A 20,338-nucleotide genomic window follows, 5' to 3' on the forward strand; every position below is an offset into this window, starting at 1 on the left:
AAAATGGTTGATGGTTGCCTTTCCACATTAAAATCATAAAATGACTGTATAGCGGTAATAAAAAGCGGTGACTAAAAATGGACAAATTTGTAAACCGTCTCGCAGCAATCCTCACACTAACTGATAGAGCATAACAAATAACATACAAATATTAAATTGTAATAGCCTATATTATTTTTTTCTCTTATAAACCTCTGTGAATACTGATATTTTTGTTATTGAATTTCAAATAGGGCCAATTTAAAGGCAAAAGGCTTAAGTTTTTCAGTTACAAATAGCCCACTAATGTTTTGCTTTTATATTTTACATTAGGCTATTATTTGTGCATAAACATATTTAGATATAGTAATAAACATACCATATGTTTGAAAACAACATTTTTGTCATCATTACTACAAACTTATATGAGCGATAATATCATTAAATGTGGAGGGGGGCCTTACAATATTTTCCAGGGGAAAAGGGGGTCTCATGCAAAAAAAGGTTGGGAACCCCTGGTATATAATACACAGACACACACATGAATCTTTGTCCAGATCAACAGGGGCGGATCATTTTCCTTTGGCAAATCCTGATAAAAAAGGGAGTAAGCCAAAGGTAAGTTGTGTAAGGAACTGATCACACTGAACAGGATTTTTGCGATAAGAGAGGTGCCTTTTTTGAATGGTTTTCTAATGGCCACAATCGTTTTTTGCACTGCTGTGTGCCTTACGTTTTAACCACCTGCTGAGCCTCGTGTTTATGCCATTGTGCTCTGTGCACATGCAGCTGAAAAAAGTAAACTCTGAGCAGAAAAAGCCTTCTATTTCAAATCAAATGAAAGCAGAGGCAGGGTTTCCGTTGAGGTGACAGCAGTGTTTGTGTTGTCAATAAGACTAAGCGCGTTTGGTGTGATCAGCCACTAACTCTTGAATTTTAAATGTGACTCTTTTTTCATCTACACTTTTCTCATCATCTTATATTTCGCTCTAGTGAAACCCAGAAGTCCCATAACTCATTCAGGACATGCATTAGGGCTTCACTTACCGTACTATACCTAAAACACAAATTTCTGTAATAACTCAATGGCAGGAAAGCATTGTCTCTTAAATATCTGTCTCTTAATCAGAAAATATTCACTCTGCCTACACCATTTCTGTACTGATTAAAACCCACATCTCGCCCTCAAAGACAGATGTCTCTGTGCTGACGCCAGCGGCTGTTTTCTGAGGTGTCACTGTGACACACGACTGCATTTCACAGAGTGTCAGGAGTCTAGAGAGACTGATCCACTCCAGAGACCCTCAGCTGATCTGAGCCTCGGGGCCAATGGAGTGTAAAAGAGACTCTCCCAGCATCAACAACATCACTGATGGATCCAACCACAGGTCCACTCCATTCAGCAATTAAATACACTGCACACTCTAGCATGAAATTGTCTGATGTGGGTTACCAGGTAATGGTCGTGGAGCAATGATGCTGATGAACAATTTCAATGTGGCTTGTGCTGATATGGAATTTATAAACACAAGATGTGTTTACTTCCATCAGAGTTTCCCATCTCTGGATTTGTTTGTTGTGATTTGGTGGTTTCAGACAGCAAACATGGTGGTGGTTTCATTTTTTTATGGCTTCTTAGATTTATTTCCTTGAAGCATTACTAGTCCAAGTACCCTGAGAGTTTTAATACAGTCCCAAGCATAAACAAGACAGAACAGGTGTTCACATTGTTTGCAGGTAAAGGACGGTCTATGACATGTTTAGGCAGGTAGAGGCAGGTTACAGCAGGTGAGGTGGTGGATGGGTACGAGCATAAGGCCAGGTAAGGCAAGTGTGGGCATGTATGGACGGCTCAGTACGGGTGAAGGGAGAGTGTTGCTTTTGTACTTACCAAGCTGGCAGGTTCTGCCGGTCCAAAAGAGAGGACAAAGACACTGGAAACCTTCAAGCGTCTCTTGACATGTGGCTCCACGACCACAAGGACTGGAGTCACACTGCTGCACTGCTGTAGATGAAAACAACTTGTCATTTCAGTCATGTCTTATTTGATTTCACTGCCATCTTTCTCACACTATATACACTAGTGTGATTGTGCTCATATTTATGTGACCCGATCTAGCAAAATGAGTCACAGTGACCCAAATTTTAAAATTGAGATTTTGGCACTAATGAAAAGAGGACACTCTACGATTTAAAATGACATGCTATTCAAATTTACACCTTGAATGGTTTTGAAGACATGTCCAATTGAATTATGGTTGTCTGGCCTCTTTTTCCAATTGAAAACTTGGGAAAATCATTTTTTGCTGATATCCTTCAAAATCCATTGCATTTAAAGGGTTAAATTTCTTTTACAACTTAATTTGTACATTTATACAAATGCTATTAAACCAGGCTGAAGCTCTAATTATTTTTAAGTATTTATTAGAGTAAATATTTTAAACATGCACTTTTACCAAGACTTACAGAAATCAGAAAGGTTGAGGTGCTACATTTTAACAGCGTTGAAGATTTTACAACAGAGATACCAACAGTTAAATTTTGGGTTACAGTATATCTCATATTATTTGAGAAAAGCCATAGACAGACATGCTGTATCTTGCAGTGTTAATTTTGTTGATGAAAAATTTGTCATATTTTTCATGACTAACATGTTACTACAAACAAAAGCTAGACGAAAACTACAAAAAAGTGATGATAATGACAACTATAAGAAAAATAAACTGACATTTTCAATGACTAATAAAAATGAGATGGGAACGTGTTTAAGGGATGTATTTTGGTAAATATCAAATCAGAATTAATCTTGACATGACGCATACATACACACACATTTAAAAAGTAACTGGTCCAGTAATTGCATCCTCTGTCTGATTAAACTATAATGTTATGGCAACAGCTGAGAAAAAAAGAAGATTCATGTTTGATGTCAAGACAAAAAGACTGTAAACCATAAGGGTTGGAAATAGCTGATAAAAACATCAAATCTCAAGCAACATCAGCATGCCAGAGAATCATCCCGAAATTCACACAAAGGTAAACTTTGATATTTTTTTATTTACCTGTGTGTGTGTGTGTGTGTGTGTGTGTGTGTGTGTGTGTGTGTGTGTGTGTGTGTGTGTGTGTGTGTGTGTGTGTGTGTGTGTGTGTGTGTGTGTGTGTGTGTGTGTGTGTGTGTGTGTTTTTGCTTAATTAAAACGGTATAGCCTCTCGCTGACCTTTAGAAAATTTACTCAGTTGGATTATACATTAAAAGTTATTAATTTGGTCTGTCTTAAATTCATATCATCATGGCATTCATGTTCGTGAGGAGTTGTTTCCTTACATGTTTAATTTTTTCTGCGGCTACAGTTTAGCTAACCCGCTAACTGGCGTTTGGTTCATGTGCTGTCTGCATCTGTCGCAATAGTCATGACAACAGCCATTTACAGTGTACTTTCTGTTACCACAAAACAAAAACTGCTTTAATCAGGACGTCATTCTGTGATGTGATTATTTCTTACGTCCATAAGGATGTAATGATTCGATATTGCTGTAATCTCTGTTTATCAGGGAGTCGCATACAACATACAAGATAACGAAACTTCCTTGAGGTGAAGCGCACTTTTAGTTTTTACATACATTTTCGATTTAGTATTTCCATATGTGAGTTCACACAGCCATGGGACTGATAACACATTATCATTTGCTTGTTATATATTATTACTCATTTAATCAGTGCTATAGCTGAGCACCATATACTGTAACACCAACTACAACAGTAAAGCTTGCTATAGACTGACATTGCAAATAGAACAATCTATTTCAAGCCCTTTCAAAGATGTGATGGCTTGAAACTGTTCAACAGACTGGTTAAAAAGACTAGTTTACCACATTAAAATAAAGACTTTGCTAAATAACTGCAAAATCCTGCATTTGCAGATGGCTACTGTTCTTACATGTGGATTGATTACCAACACATAATGTTACATATTACTTATGATATAAATAAACAGTGCATATCTAATTTTTGGTCTTCAGTGAACAAGCTGTATTCCATATTTTAATTAGACTGTTTATTTAATTTTAAGTTAGAATTTTTGTGTAAATTAATTTATACAACATTTAATTAAATTACACTTAAATTAAACCAAATATATTTTAGTCTAGAGTAGATTTAGTCGACTAAAAACTTGTGAAATGTAGTCGACTAAAACTAAAATGATTCAGAAGACTAAAATTTGACTAAAACTAAAATGATTCAGAAGACTAAAATTTGACTTAAACTAAAATGATTCAGAAGACTAAAATTTGACTTAAACTAAAATGATTCAGAAGACTAAAATTTGACTAAAACTAAAATGATTCAGAAGACTAAACTTTGACTAAAACTAAAATGATTCAGAAGACTAAAATTTGACTAAAACTAAAATGATTCAGAAGACTAAAATTTGACTAAAACTAAAATGATTCAGAAGACTAAAATTTGACTAAAACTAAAATGATTCAGAAGACTAAAATTTGACTAAAACTAAAATGATTCAGAAGACTAAAATTTGACTAAAACTAAAATGATTCAGAAGACTAAAATTTGACTAGAACTAAAATGATTCAGAAGACTAAAATTTGACTAGAACTAAAATGATTCAGAAGACTAAAATTTGACTAGAACTAAAATGATTCAGAAGACTAAAATTTGACAAACTAAAATGGAATTTTAGTCAAGACTAAGACTAAAACTAAATCAAAATTTACTGTCAAAATGAACACTGGTCTCTAGTAAACAAAATATTCATCAAATGACAGAAAACGGCTCTTGTAACAAACTGTTGTAACATTTGTAACTGTTAAATTGACTTAAATTGACTTTATTTAGTAATCAGTTTTAAGGCAACAGGTTTACTCACTTTTTAGGTAAATTCAGTAAATTGCTTTTTACATTGAAATGTCTCCTTGCATGCTAAAAAAACTGTACTACATAGTTTTATTCATATTTATGAAAAATTCATCAAAAAAACTCATTTAAACTCAGTTTTAAAGGGAATTAGTGTTGGTTTCACCAATCCCGATTCAGTTCCTAATTCACTGATCCCCAACCTTCAACTGCAGAGAACATGTAAAAATACTGCAACAGTCTCCTATTGAATAGCTCTTACAACCTGATCAACCTAGATCTCTTCATCCTACATGTCCTTATGTGATTGCTGATTGTTTGCTCTCCAGTTAGTCAGAATTTTTTTGTCTGAGTAATTTTGACTTAAATTGGCTACAGCAGTACAGGAATAGCAGCTGTCTTTGATTGGAGCTGATTGCAGGTGTGTGTACGCGTACATACGTGTGTGTGTGTGTGTGTGTGTGTGTGTGTGTGTGTGTGTGTGTGTGTGTGTGTGTGCACGCGTGTTTAACTACCAGAGGCACAGGATGGTCCCGTCCACCCTGGCGAACACCCACAACTGAAACCTGATGGATCTTCAACACATGTTCCTCCATTCTCACATGGAGCAGAAAGACAGGCATTCTCCACTGTTAAGGGAATCAGAGGAAGAGATAAAGCTGTAATCTGCATCACATCTGTGCCTTGCATCATATGCTGTGCTGTGCCATCACCTCCTGTATCATACGTGCTTACTGAAAGTGCTCATTTTGGTGACAGTAGAACAGCAGTAAAGACGCATTTCACTTTTACTCACCGTTTTTCTCAATAATTGGGTAGCCATCGGATAAAAATATGGATATGCCTAGACATAACTGAATAATAAGAATTTAGTATGTGGAAATGACATACCATGAGCCTCAATTATCTTTGTTTTGTCATTCTTATGCAAATCTGTGAGTGCATTAATCCTGATGAAAAACAGGGCAATTGGAATAAAACACAGACTGACAATCCACATGGAGCATTAGGCAATGTTTGATTGGCCACAATGTTTCCTAGTGAGATTGCACTGATAATTTTCTGCTGTTTTTAAAGTCTATGTTTAGAATGCTATGTTTATTTTAAAAATGAGAGAGGCATGGAGAAAAGGAAGCAGTTTTGTGAAGCAAGCAGCAACCATACTATGCAAATGCATAAGTGTCCACAACTTGTCAACTTATCAGTGTGTGATTTTACATTTATTCCGCACCACACAAAGTGGAATAAGGTCTAATTAAATGTATATATTTGTTAATTTAAAGTGCACATTGCGATATTTGCTGCATATGTTTGTAATGATGCAACAAACACGTAAACTGAATAAAGGTAAAAGTGTTTAAAATCAGTGTGAAATCAAAAAGTAAAATGTATATATTTTTTTGAGCACAGTGTACACAGAACTGTTCTGTGCAAATTAATTCACAAAAAAATATGTTTTGATCATCTTTAATTAAAGTTTGATCATTTGCTTCCGGAGTGGAGGTTTTTCTCTGGCTTCAACCACAATATTCTTAACCAAGCCCTTCTTACAGTTTGTTTGCTAAGAGAGAATGCTTTGCAAGAAGGTTTCAGTTGGAAGTACATCACTAACTGAAATAAGCTTAACACAGACTTTAATGTGTAATATTTAAATAAATAATAGCATCAAAAAACAAGCAATAATATATCATACAAAAATAAGACTGCTTATGATACTACAGGAATAAGAATGACTACATTTCATCATCTGTGCATTAGAATAATCCTTTTTTTTACTTTCCTTGGCGATGATGTAATGATGGCGTTTACTTTAAGCTGCTATTTGCTTGAGGCTTAAATAAAAATAATGTTTTCGAATGAAGATAAGAGTTTGATAAAAGGTTTACGAGAAGTGCTACAGTGGTTCACATTATCTTTGTAAATTTCCGATTAAGGGTGGATGGGGTTACTTGTTGGCGAAAGTTGATCGCACTGGATCAGTATGTCGTGTGGCGAGGAGTGATCATCCACACACTGCCTGTACTGTTAAAAATATCACCACTGTCGAAGACATGCTTCTGAGCCAAGAAGATGGAGAAGAAGAAGGTAATGCAGTAATAGAAATCAGGTGAGATGGAAATAAAAATACATATATAATTTTATCTATTTGACATCTAATTACAAAATATAATTAAATTTGGAGGTATTTTGATGAAATTCTGACATAATTAATTATGGATTTTTTTAGACACTGTATATATATATATATATATATATATATATATATATATATATATATATATATATATATATATATATGATTAAAAATTCCAGTTTTATTGTAAACGGTCATGAAGTTGAAAGACACTTCTGAAGAGGTTCCTGCAACATCTAATTACTGTTGATAGTCTTACATTGTGTATATGTTTGAAACATATTTTATTAAGGTTTTACTGCAGAAATGCATCAAATTGCTATCTGAGAGTTTTAGTTTTGCAGTTTTGGTAGTGTTTAGAGGAGAACTAAAACGATGCCTCACGCAAAAATGAAAGTTCTGTCATAATTCATAAGTGTTTCAAACCTTTATGAGTTTCTTTCTTCAGCTAAACACTAAAGAATATAATCTCAAGAAAACTGGAAACCAGTAAGCATTGACCTCTATATTATTTGTTTTTTCTACCATGGAAATCAGTGACTGTTGTTGTGCATGTTGTGTGAAAAAGTGTTGAAGTGTTGGTCCTTGCAACTCAAAAAAAAAAAAAAAAAAAAAGTTAGCATGTGTGTGCATTTAATGCTGTTGTCTGTATTTGCTAATTTCCAGTGATTCTTGGTTTAAGCCTTCAATTTCCAGAGCAGTCTTTCAGCAAGTTTATCTCTTATCAACACCACACCGAGCCACATCACAGATCACACATTTACACAGGCTAAAATTATCATTACAGAGCAGATAATTGTTCAAACACCTGCATGGTGGCACAGTAAAAAATAAGAGCTGAGAACATGCAGAGCTTCATTTAGACTTTGATATTCTGCTGGTTTTATCCTCACACATCACATCTTTGTGCTGTGGTTGAAATGGGCTGTCAGGGCTGACAGACTTTATGGTTGTGTTTTATAGAGTCAGCTCACTGATGTCACAGTTGCGGCCACGAAATCCCTCCTGACACACACACAGGTACTCGTTGGGTTCAGTGTTAGTACAAGTCCCACCATTCTTGCACGGCTGATGGTTCCCACAATAATTCAGATCTGTAAGTGAGTGAGATAGAGAGAGAGAGAGAGAGAGAGAGAGAGAGAGAAACACTCTGACAATTAATTATCTTGAAATTGCTTTTCTCATGTTTAAACAAACCAAGCAAAATGAATTCCAATTAATTAAGTCCAATTTTATTTCAGGAATTTGATGCCAGATTAAGAAATAAATTGTATTTTTATATAATATCGAGATTTTTACACGAGTTTCATGCACAACAACTATATTCTAATTAAAGTATTAGTAAACTGTCTGTTTAAAGTTTTTACAGTTCACCCTAAAATGAAATTTCTTGCAGTTTTATTAAAGATTACAGTTCAACCACTGAAGTCACATGTGATATTGAGAAAATATGCAATATTGTTGAGTGTTGTAAACATATTTCTTGCAATATATCTAACTTTCATTCATTCAATTTTTTTTCAGCTTAGTCCCTTTATTAATGTGGGGTCGCCACAGTGTAATGGACCGCCAACTTAATTAGCATATGTTTTAAGCAGCGGATGCCCCTCCAGCTGCAACCTAACACTGGGAAACACCCATACACACTCATTCACACACATACCTGTACATTACTGCCAATTTAGCTTACCCAATTCACCTATACCACATGTCTTTGGACTTGTGGGGGAAACTGGAGCACCCGGAGGAAACCCACGCAAACATAGGGAGATCATGCACTCCACAAAGAAATGCCAACTGACTCAGCCGAGGCTCCAACCAGCGACATTCTTGCTGTGAGGCGACAGCACATCCCACTATATCGAACTTACAAAATGTTATTTTATCAGCAATTTAAAAATAATTATGCATTATCATACTCAAATAAACGAGTAATAGATATTTTTTTCAGAGCTAATAAAAAAATTCAAGGTACAAACATTTAAACTTTAAAACACCACAAATGACTGAAAACTTCAGCAGAAATAATTATTCTTATTGGCTATTGTGACTTTCCTTCCTTGTCTCCCAGCATTAGCATTTTTTTTCAGCTCCATGTTCGCCATTTTAGCTCTATGTTTTGAGGTGAGTATAAACATAGTAAAGGCCCCATCTGATTTTGTCAGATTTGGATAAACAGTCTATGGATGCCTCACACAAATGCTTGGCACATCAAATGTATAACATTTACTGCACTTCCTTGCAATACAGATATTGTATATAATATTTTCACAATAAAAATACTTTTTCTATATATTGTGCAGCCCTAGTCACATGGACTATGTTTTATAATGTATTTGGTTCTTTGAATGAAACTTTACATGTCTTTGTTGTCATTTCACAACTTTGTTGTCTTCAGAGAGTCAGAATGCTTGAATTTAATCTAAAATATATTACTTTGTGTTCTGAAAATGAACAAAGATCTCAGAGAGTTGGAATAACATGAGCGTGAGTAATTAATAACAAGTTCATTTTCAGGTGAACTAATCCTTTAATATCTACAGCAATTTTACTCACTGGTAAAAATGATTTGATAAATTTGTCCTGACAGCATATGTTTTTAGGTCATTGTAACTTATTAAACTAAGTTAATCATGATCTAACTTAATTTTATAAGTTACGCAAGCTGTTTTAAGTCAGTTTAACATAATATACAGTAAGTTCAATAGGCTCATACGGTTAATCTGCAGCTTTCAAGATTTCAAAATTCAAGGCAACCGAAAGTCTGTCAACAAATTCTCAAAGATGTTTTGCCACATCTAAAACAGTTTTCTTTTTTTTTTGTTACATCACCTAAGCCACTTTGCTTTGCAGTGGTAAATGAAAACTTATATTACAGAAAAGAAAAACACATGAAAATATTCCACACAAATATTGACACACTATTTTAACATGTGATGTAGTTTTCTATAAGGGTTTACTTGATCCACTTTATTCCGGGTGGATAAAATCAATTACCATCCCACTTTCCCCCCTGTTAAATATCCTGTTTCACAGAGAAATGTCACATTATGTTGATACACTATGTTATGCATGTTGTTTCATGTTGGTTTTAGAAATAAGAAACTTGTGGTGAGGACAAAACCAATGAAAATGTATCATCATTTAATTTTTTTCCTAGCAGAAAGAAAGAAAAATAAACAACCCTCCAACCAGCTGAGGACAAATTAAAGCCACATGATTCACATGACCAATTTAATTCTCAAATCCTATAAAACACATTGATGCAAAAACTTGTACTGTACAAATCATTATTAAAGGGCTTGTTAGAAAAATAAATATATTAATAACTATTAAATCTGACATAAAAGGAAAGCAGCTTTGATAATCTGATCCACACATGCCACCACTTCCATCAATACAGTCTTCCAACATCTGTAATCTATATGTGTATAATAGCTCACTAAAATGGACATTTACCACTAGGTACTGTTGATTGTAGGAAAATGATTCTTAAACAATACTTTCAAGCACATGGGGTTCCACAGACTCATGGGGCTGCACAAAATGCCAGTTTGGCCTAGACACAAATCGAGTTTGACGTCTCAGCCATTGTTTAAATGTAGGTTGTTTCATAAATCATGCAACATCTAACCAAGAATTCCTACAAGGTCACGCTTGAGGGGACGAGTTCAACTCAAATGGATTGTTTCCTGAAGATTTACCCACAATGCACAAGCATGCTTAACTGGAAGAGTTACAACCACAACATACAAAATAGACACTGAAATTAAAACCAGCACTGAGATGGAAAATGATGCAGGATTGGTAAACTGGCTCCTGCGAGTTTAGAGGAAGTCTGTGTGACAGAAATGTTAAGATCAAGCTGGAGCCCACAGTATAGTTCAGAAACCTTCAATTCATCTGTCTGCACATGTGATCCTGCACCTCAAAACCAAGTGTCAAAAAGTGTCATTGTTTTGAAAATGAGATTTATGCATTACTTAAAATAATAAACAAGCTTTCTATTGATCTATATGTTATTAGGACAGGCCAATGTTTGGTCTATATGCAACTATTTGCAATTCTGTAATAAAAAAAAATTAAATACTAAGAAAATTGCCTTTAAGTTTGTCTAAAAGAAGTTGTCAATGCAAACTCTTAATCAAACAGAGTTTTGATATACTTTGATATTCTATATAAAGTATGAGCTGCGGCCCAAATGGGACACTATGCATTATGTACTTATGCACTTACACACTCAACAGCATAGTATATGAATGCAGTGTCAGGCAGTATAATCACTCTGTAGGAGAATTTGCGCTACATGTGCGCCCAATAGCTCCACCTCTTCCGCTATGTGAGCAAAGCAGCGGCCGTACAATGCGTGAAGTGTCCATCATTCCACACTTCATTTTACTGGTTCAATGAGTGCATCAGGGCGACGGAGTGGCGCAGTAGGTAGTGCTGTCGCCTCACAGCAAAAAAGATCGCTGGTTCGAGCCTTGGCTGGGTCAGTTGGCATTTCTGTGTGGACTTTGCATGTTCTCCCTGCTTGGGTTTTCTCCGGGTGCTCCAGTCATACCTACCAACATTCCAATCATAAAAAACGGAAGTGTTGGCTGGTATGGCTCCGGTTTCCACACAGTCCAAAGACATGCGGTATAGGTAAATTGGGTAGGTTAAATTGTCCGTAGTTTAAGTGAGTGTGGATGGACGTTTCCCAGAGATGAGTTGCGGCTGGAAGGGCATTTGCTGCGTAAAACATGTGCTGGATAAGTTGGTGGTTCATTCCGCCGTGGCGACCCCAGATTAATAAAGGGACAAAGTCGAAAAGAAAATGAATGAGTGCATCATCCAGGTAATTAAAGGGCACTAATTAGTTTTAGAGTTTTCAGTGTAAATGCACTACTTACACTATTTATACTACAAAATGGCGAAGAATAGTGCATAAGTATGCAATTTGGGATGCACCTATAGATTTATTTAAGAAAATTATTAGCTGTGTCTCATTTCAGAGGCTGCATCCTGCGAAGGAGACATTCGAAGTGCGCTGCGTCATCGTGGTACGACAAAGGCTATGACATTTCAAAAAAATTCTAAGGTTCCTTCAAACGCAGCCTCAAAATGTGTCCTTCGTTTCCCAGGTAACGAAGGACACAACCGATGGATTCTTCGCGGCCTCGAACGTCCCAAGATTCATTGCGCGCTAATAACGGTAGGATGCTTTTAAAAGAAAACTCCGGATAAAATGTATGAATTAGGTTTATTTTACGTGGATATGTAAACACCTGTTAAAAAACAAAAAGAGTATGACATGTCTTACTACAGAGGGATTTTATAGACAGTTTACATGTTTGTGTACATGTATGAATCAAAGCACATATATTTACAACTTTTATAAACCTTGTTTTGCCTTTAGATTGCTTAAAATAAGTTTTAAAATCACTTTGAAAAAAGTATTTACAATTTTTATAAGCGTTTATTAGCAGCAGCTGTTACGATTGCTAGGTGACGAGATCTGTCCTCTGTAGGCTAGATCGTCTCATTTTAAAACGCTCGGTTCAGCCTGTATGGCCTCTGAAATGAGACACAGCTAGTATGTTTATCAAGGCAGCATTTATTAAATGTAACATGTTTATGTGTATTATATGTTGCTTGGCTTTTCCACTAATTAGAGTTCACTTTTTATCATTGTTCAGGTGTTCAGAATGCTCCTGCAAAATTGTGAGGCACCCAGGATGCAGAAGCATCATGAAAATGCTCACTGTCAATAGAAAACGACTTTAAAAGGTTCCTCTCACTTTAAACAATGTGTTTGATGTGATCGGGCCCTAAGCACCCACAACAATTTCAAGCTGCAAGCAGCAGTTTGACTATTTATAACATTGTGAATTTGTGCTGCAAAATCCACTGTTGCTATTGCTGTATTATGTTATAATGCTTTAGTATGTTTATTAATGTTGTTGCAGTTATTATTATTTAAAGAATTTTATTACAGCTCCTAAAACTCGCATTATCTTCTGCAGGTACAGTGTGAAAACTCTAATGGCAGACATCTGCTTCTCACTCAGGGCCTTTTATGCTAATGTGGGAGAGATTGTTACTAATTGGCGAGGCTTTCCCCCTCTGATGTCATGTACATGTTTACCATTTGAGTCTGGTTATATTCACAGACTGTTGCCACACAACTGTGTTTAAACAGTGTTTAAAAAAGTTTCTTGATGGGTAAGTTTTGCCTTTCAGCAAGCCCAAGGTTAGGAATTTTCAAAGGTCGGTGACCACTGATTTATGATTATGATCACTGACTATGTATATTTACTGTCGACCCCCATACACAACATATTAATTCCTTCTGATTAAATTATATATATATTGTAAAAAAGTCCTATAAAAATAAACTTGAATTGAACATGATATTTACTCGATTCTCTAGTAAATATTTGGCATAAAACAAAAATAAATTAAAAAAGATCTATATTACTAGATGTATTTTTGGCTTTTGTCATAAATATGCCCATGCAACATTTAACTGGTTTTGTGCTCTAGGGTCACACATGTTTAGTCCTTTGTATGTGTGTGTATGTATGTATGTGTGTGCGTGCGTGCGTGCGTGCGTGCGTGCGTGCGTGCGTGCGTGCGTGCGTGCGTGCGTGTGTGTGTGTGTGTGCGTTTGAGCCAGTGAGACAGTCAAATTCACATAAACAATAAATGACAAGTGCCTGTTTTAGCCTCCATTTCCAAAAAGGCACTCAGCTCACGTTCTGTTTACCCAAGACTATCAGCTTACATCTTTACAAAGCCCTAACCAAACCCCATGCATGGGTTCAGATCTGCTAATCTGGATCAATTTACACAAACAGTGCCTTTGCTGTAAGCAGGGAGTGACATTCATGACTCTGTAAACCCTTGCTGTTGGGCAGAAACTCTTCTCTAAAACTAATATTAAGAAAAATAAAATATTTCAATTCTATATAAAATATGATTTTAATAACTATTTTATATTATATATTCTTTAATTCATTTTCTTTTTGGTTTAGTCCTTTTATTAATCAGGGGTCGCCACAGCGGAATGAACCCCCAACTTATCCTGCATATGTTTTACACAGCGGATGCCCTTCCAGTTGCAACCTATCACTGGGAAACATCCATACACACTCATTCACACACATACACTACAGACAATTAACTTACCCAATTCACCTATAGCGCATGTGGTTGGGCTGTGGGGGAAACCGGAGCACCCGGAGGAAACCCACGTGACCACGGGGAGAACATGCATACTCCACACAGAAATGCCAACTGACCCAGCCAGGGCTCGAACCAGTGACCTTCTTGCTGTGAGGCAACAGCGCTACAAACTGCGCCACCGCGCTGCCCTATTATTATGTTATTAAAATAAAAATCAGTAGATATTGAGAAACCAGTTCTTTTTATTATTTTTTTTCTATTACTGTTCCTAGCCTGCTGATTAAGGATGTTTGATATTGATTAAATGTTTTTACAGATTAATTCAAGAATGAAACACCACGGTGTCACTCTAAAACAAGATACAATAACAAGTACCATTTTGTGACAATTCATATTATTAATGCTAAAACATGTTTAATGCAGTTTGTTTGTAACACCATCATAATAGTTTAACACATAAACTTTAACACATAAAGTTTGACATTACAACTGTTTCATTCTGCTAAGATCAGCTTTGAGTTCTCAAGACATGACAGAATGCACAGAAATGATTGACAGACAGCTGATAATAGCAGATATTTCTGATTAAATGAAGTGTTTTCCTGTTTTATTGGCATCTGTCAAGTAGTATTTCAAGCTGCAGAGCTACTCCAGCCACTAAGTCTGAAATAAAACTATTTTATTTTGAAAAAATTACAAATCCTTTTTCCTCCATTTTATTCTTTATACACAGTTCAAGTACATTTGGTATGTGTTTTCTTAATAATAATTCAGTTCTGCAAGGAGTTATTACTCTCTAAAAAGTAAGAATTAAGATACTTATATGCTTATAAATTATTTTTATTTTTAAATAAATGCTGTTTATGGATAATAATAATAATAAATGTTTCTTAACACCAAATCAGTAAATTAGAATGATCGGTGAAGGATTATGTAAGAATAAATCACATTTTAAAATAAAATTAAATAGTTTTAAGCATTTATATTTTATCATTGTGATGTTTTTTTAATCAAATACTGCCTGGCAAACATAAATGACTTATTTTAAAATCATTACAACACTTATTAATGTGTACATACATGTGTACGGCGACACGGTGGCTCAGTGGTTAGCACTCACAGCAAGTAGGTAGCTGGTTTGAGTAACAGCTGGGTCAGTTGGCATTTCTGTGTGGAGTTTGGATGTTCTCCCCATGCTCGTGTGGGTTTCCTCCGGGTGCTCCGGTTTCTCCCACAGTCCAAAGACATGCATTATAGGTGAACTAAATAAGCTAAATTGGCCGTAGTGTATGTGTGTGAATGAATGTGTATAGATGTTTCCCAGAACTGGTTTGCAGCTGGAAGGTAATCAGCTGTGTAAAACATATGCTAGATAAGTTGGAGATTAATTCCACTCTGGGGACCCCTGATGAATAAAGGGACTAAGCCAAAGGAAAATTGCATGACATACATGTGTACTTTAATTATTTAACGTCTTACTAACATAGTGTATTATGATATTTGCAGTCTTTAGTCTATTAGCTATTTTAAATAATCTTTAGTGAATTTTGGTAATATTTGCAATTATAGCAACATTTGAATCACACCAAAAATTTGTAGCAATGTAGTTCTGCTAAAAGCAAAGGTCACAGCTGTCATGTCGGGTGTGTTAAAAAGATGTACTGTGTGATTATCTCTTCCAGTGTGAACCATCTTCAGAAACCTGCATCTGCTTTGTGTCTTTAAATATGCGCATATATTACAACAACAAGTGTCATACACAACGCTTAAAAAGCAAGTGAATCTGTTAACACGCCAGCTAAACAAAAGGAATTAATCACAAGCAAACTGACTGACGGCCCTAATAATAAGCACAGGCATTTTTGCAGAAAAAGCCACCAGCACATTTCCTCATGTTACAGGTGTCATCTCACCTTTGTCACAGAGCAGGCCGCCCCAATTAGTGTCACACACACACTTCCAGGGTTCAGTGCAAGTGCCATGATCACACCCCGGAAACGTCTCGCACTCATCGCACAGATCACCCTTCCACCCATAATGACACCTACACACACACACACACACACACACACACACACAGAAAGAAGTTACAACACACATCAAGTGCTAAAAAAACATAAACAAAAACCAGCAGCTTGTGAATCTAGAGTGCTCAGCACCTCTCACAAATCTCTCATTTAAATTCATATTTTCAATAGGATGCTTTACAATATTATATTTGTGCAAATACATCAGATTAGACAGCCCTGAAGCCAAATCTGGAGCTAATCTAACAAAATAACTTATGATAACAGTCTGAAAATGTGTTGCTTTTTTAAGGGGAAAATATTAAGGAAATATCAGAGAACAATATTAATTAAAATTGTATCAAAAAATATAAAAATTTTGTTGATATTTTGTAGTTTGTAATTTATTTTTGCAATATTTAGCATGAAGTTTAATGTATTATCTTTCTATTTCTAACGATGTTCTGTGACTAAAATATTTTTTAAATAATAATATATATATATATATATATATATATATATATATATATATATATATATATATATATACATACATATATATGCATATGCATATATATATATATATATATATATATATATATATATATATATATATATATACATATATATGCATATGCATATATATATATATATATATATATATATATATATATATATATATATATATATATATATATATATATATATATATATATATATATATATATATATATATGTACATACATACATATATATATATGCATATATATATATAGTAAATAAAATATTTTTGCTCAAATACACCAAAATATATTACCTATAATCTCTGAGAAATTGATAAAACTATTAATTTTCAAATTGAGGTGTACTCATTTATGCTGAGCACTGTACTGGTATGCATACTTATGCATCTTATGTAATATTTCTAAAAGATGTAAGCTGAGTTAACTTGAAAAGTTAATTTGATTCAACTAAAAAAATTTAAGGCAGCAAGATTTTTTTTTACAGTGTACAGTTGAGACAGGAAAGTGTGGGGAGCAGAATCAGCAAATGACCTCAAGCCAGGAATTGAACTGGGGTCACTGTTAACACCTCAGTGCTATATGTCAGTGCACATAACTTTTTGATTTAGTGGCTGATTCGTTTGAACCTCATTCATACTTTTAGTATGATTTTCTCATCCCCTGAGGATGGTTGGGATTAAGGGAGGGGTTTGTGGACACGTCTCCTTTTAAAAATCATGTTTTCATACAAATTTAATGAACTTTCTTCTTTTTTAACAATATGTAAAAACGTGTTTCCTCCTAAGATTGAGCTGAATATTTCTGACTCACTTGCACTCTCCGGGCAGATCACAGGAGCCGTGGTCCAGGTGACACCCCTGCTTACACACCGCTGCAGTGAATACACAGAGATGATTCATGCTGATTATTTTCATAACACTCATCAGACAAGCAACATTGGTTAGGTGTTATGCAAAAAAAATAAATAAAAAATGTGATATGCTTATGGACTATTTCAATGTGTTGATGTTATTGGCCCATTAACATTTCCTGCTTGTCAAATGTTTTCATAACTATAACAAGAGGCAATTCAATCATATTTTACTTTGAAACAGCTATTATAACAAATTATCAATATGTGGACTTTGGACTTGCAAACAGAAATTAAAAATGAACAGAATTGATGAGAAACTAAAATATAAGTCGGCATTAAAAATGTGTTGATTCATTTCATCAGAAGTGACAAACTGGAAGCTATTACTGTATATTACATATTATTTTACAATTTATTGTTTATATTGTTCATGCTTATATATTCTAAATACGAGTTTTGTCAGTGTTTTGGAACACATTGGCTTACAGACAACCTCATGTCTAACAAATTGATACTAACACCTAAAACACTTTGGTTTTGATTGGATTTTACAGGGACTTTTTGAAGATATTTTTTGTCCAATGTTCAGCTCCAACACCTCACATTTTATTATTCCTTTCTACACAGGTGTAATGTCTTTAAATAAACCTTCAGAAAGCCATGATGTATTTGCTCATTTTGATATGGAGAAATCAGGGATTAAATATAAATTTGTTCTGAGCAAAAAAAAAAATAAATAAATAAAAAAAAAGAAGAAAAAACATAAAAAAGTTTTATATTTCTTTCTGGGTAAAGAGAAGCAATATGAACAGAACTGCCATTACTCTGACCAAACTAAGACTTAAATCAATGCACTATTTTAGTTTTTCTATTACTACTTTCTATTACACAGACACCTACAACAAAAACAATCACCTACAGGTGTATTTATCCAGCTTATTACATGACAACTTGAATACAAAATTAAACAAATAGACAAATAGAAAAAAATTATCTGAGCTGTATTTTTTAACTCTTTAATTAAATATAAAAATGACAGATGATAAAAACGGCTGAATGGAGCATACACTAACCTAGTCACTCACAACATGGCACCAAAACATTTAAGAAAAGCAGTGTGAAAGACAAGCCTATAAATATGAATATGATGTCACTGATAATAAAGCACCAAAGTACCCAGAGCAAGTGTTATTCGTTTTAGTGGTTGTTATCTGGGAATTACAAACCTTGGAATGTTGTGATTGACCAATCAGAATCAAGTATTCTAGAGGCCATGCAATAATGGTCTTTAACATTTAACTAACAATGCTAACTTACAACATCAAATAAGATTTATTCATTAAAAAAATAAATAAATAACATGAGGTTACACATCTAGACAGAGAATACCGAAAACTGCTAAATGCAACAAGTCATGAAGTGACACTCCTCTAATTCAACAGTTGTTAGCATTGCTTTCTTAATGGTTTGGCTAAGGATATGATGGTATTACTGGCTCTTCCTGATCATCAGAGTCACTGCTAGAATGTGTTTTCTCCGAGGAGACATTTCTCTCTCCCTTCATTCATTCTCTGCTGCAAAACAGATTTGGCCTCTACGGAATGTTGGAAGAGCATCTAAATAAATAATCCAGTTGCTGAAATCTTAACTGTCAAAAGCCCTGTTGAATTTGTAATTGTGAGTTGTGAATCTGCCCTATTTAAACTATTATAAGATTGTGATTTGTTGACATTGCATATGATAAAAAAACATTATTAATTCTACCTCAGCAAATGGTATGTTCTATCCTTTTATCACACAGTTGTCTGCTGTTGTCCTGTGTGTTTAGCTAGTTTTAGAAGCAATTTAATGCAATAAAAATCTAGTCTGATCAAATAATTTATATTTGCATCATAGACTCTGTAATGCAGTGGAGATCAAAATTAGAGAACAAACAATAAACTTTTCCGTTTTCAGAAATAATTTTCATCATTACACAACACCACCAGCAAGAGCTTCAAAGTAGCCGAAAGTCATTTAGCGGGCTTGGTGCATTTTGGATGGTATAAGCATCAAAAAGAGTTGAAATCAGATCAACTTTATGGCAATGAGCGATGATGTGGTTCGGCGACAACTTATCGGTATATAAAAATCAACCTGTTTTAGAGGGTTCCAGAGAATTCAGTAAAATAAACTTTGGTTTACACATTCGTTCTCAAACAAAACAAAGCACAGAGGTTGATTATTGCTATTATGGGGCATTGTCCAGTTTGTAAAATAGGATGCGCACCAATTAAGATTAACGTGAGAACCAAGGCTATTAAACATCTTCTATAAACAGCATGTTAATAATATTAGACTAGCACTTAAACATGAACACAAAGCCTCACTACACAAATTATGGGTGATTTTGATAAAAAGCATTGGATCGTCATAGCACCAACGGAAGTGCAGCCAGACGCTCTTGCTGACAGTGCTGTGATTGTGAATTTGAAGGATTTTAGTTATGGATATAACCTGTACAATGATGTTTTACAGAATAATGAAGGCGAATTTGATTAATACAACAAACATAGGTAAAAATTGCTAACAAACTATAAACATGGCATGTACGTGTGATCAACAGTTAATTGGAGAGGCTTTGTTAAAGGTGTTGGAATTATTGTTAATTTACATCTAACCTACTGGGAAATGTTTCTGCATTACATATTTCATCTGCAACAACAATGTGAACTTTAATAAAGAGGTGTTTGGTCATTGAATTATGAATGAATAATTATGCAGACACCTGAGGAGATTTGTCTGCTTGAAAGACTCGCA

General features: G+C 34.6%; 1 protein-coding gene across 1 annotated transcript in view; it reads right to left on the reverse strand.

Annotated features, from left to right (window-relative positions):
- LOC130246151 (protein jagged-1b) overlaps positions 1-20,338 on the reverse strand; it is a 110,728-nt gene that overhangs the window by 7,334 nt on the left and 83,056 nt on the right. Inside the window, exons 5-9 of the mRNA XM_056479044.1 lie at positions 17,497-17,557; positions 16,070-16,200; positions 7,961-8,080; positions 5,368-5,481; positions 1,871-1,984 (exon numbers count right to left, since the gene is read on the reverse strand). Of these exons, the coding sequence (XP_056335019.1) occupies positions 1,871-1,984; positions 5,368-5,481; positions 7,961-8,080; positions 16,070-16,200; positions 17,497-17,557 (540 nt within the window). The remainder of the gene's footprint in view (positions 1-1,870; positions 1,985-5,367; positions 5,482-7,960; positions 8,081-16,069; positions 16,201-17,496; positions 17,558-20,338) is intronic.

This window comes from Danio aesculapii, chromosome 18 (genome assembly GCF_903798145.1).
Source record: "Danio aesculapii chromosome 18, fDanAes4.1, whole genome shotgun sequence".
In the NCBI taxonomy this organism is placed as follows: domain Eukaryota; kingdom Metazoa; phylum Chordata; class Actinopteri; order Cypriniformes; family Danionidae; genus Danio; species Danio aesculapii.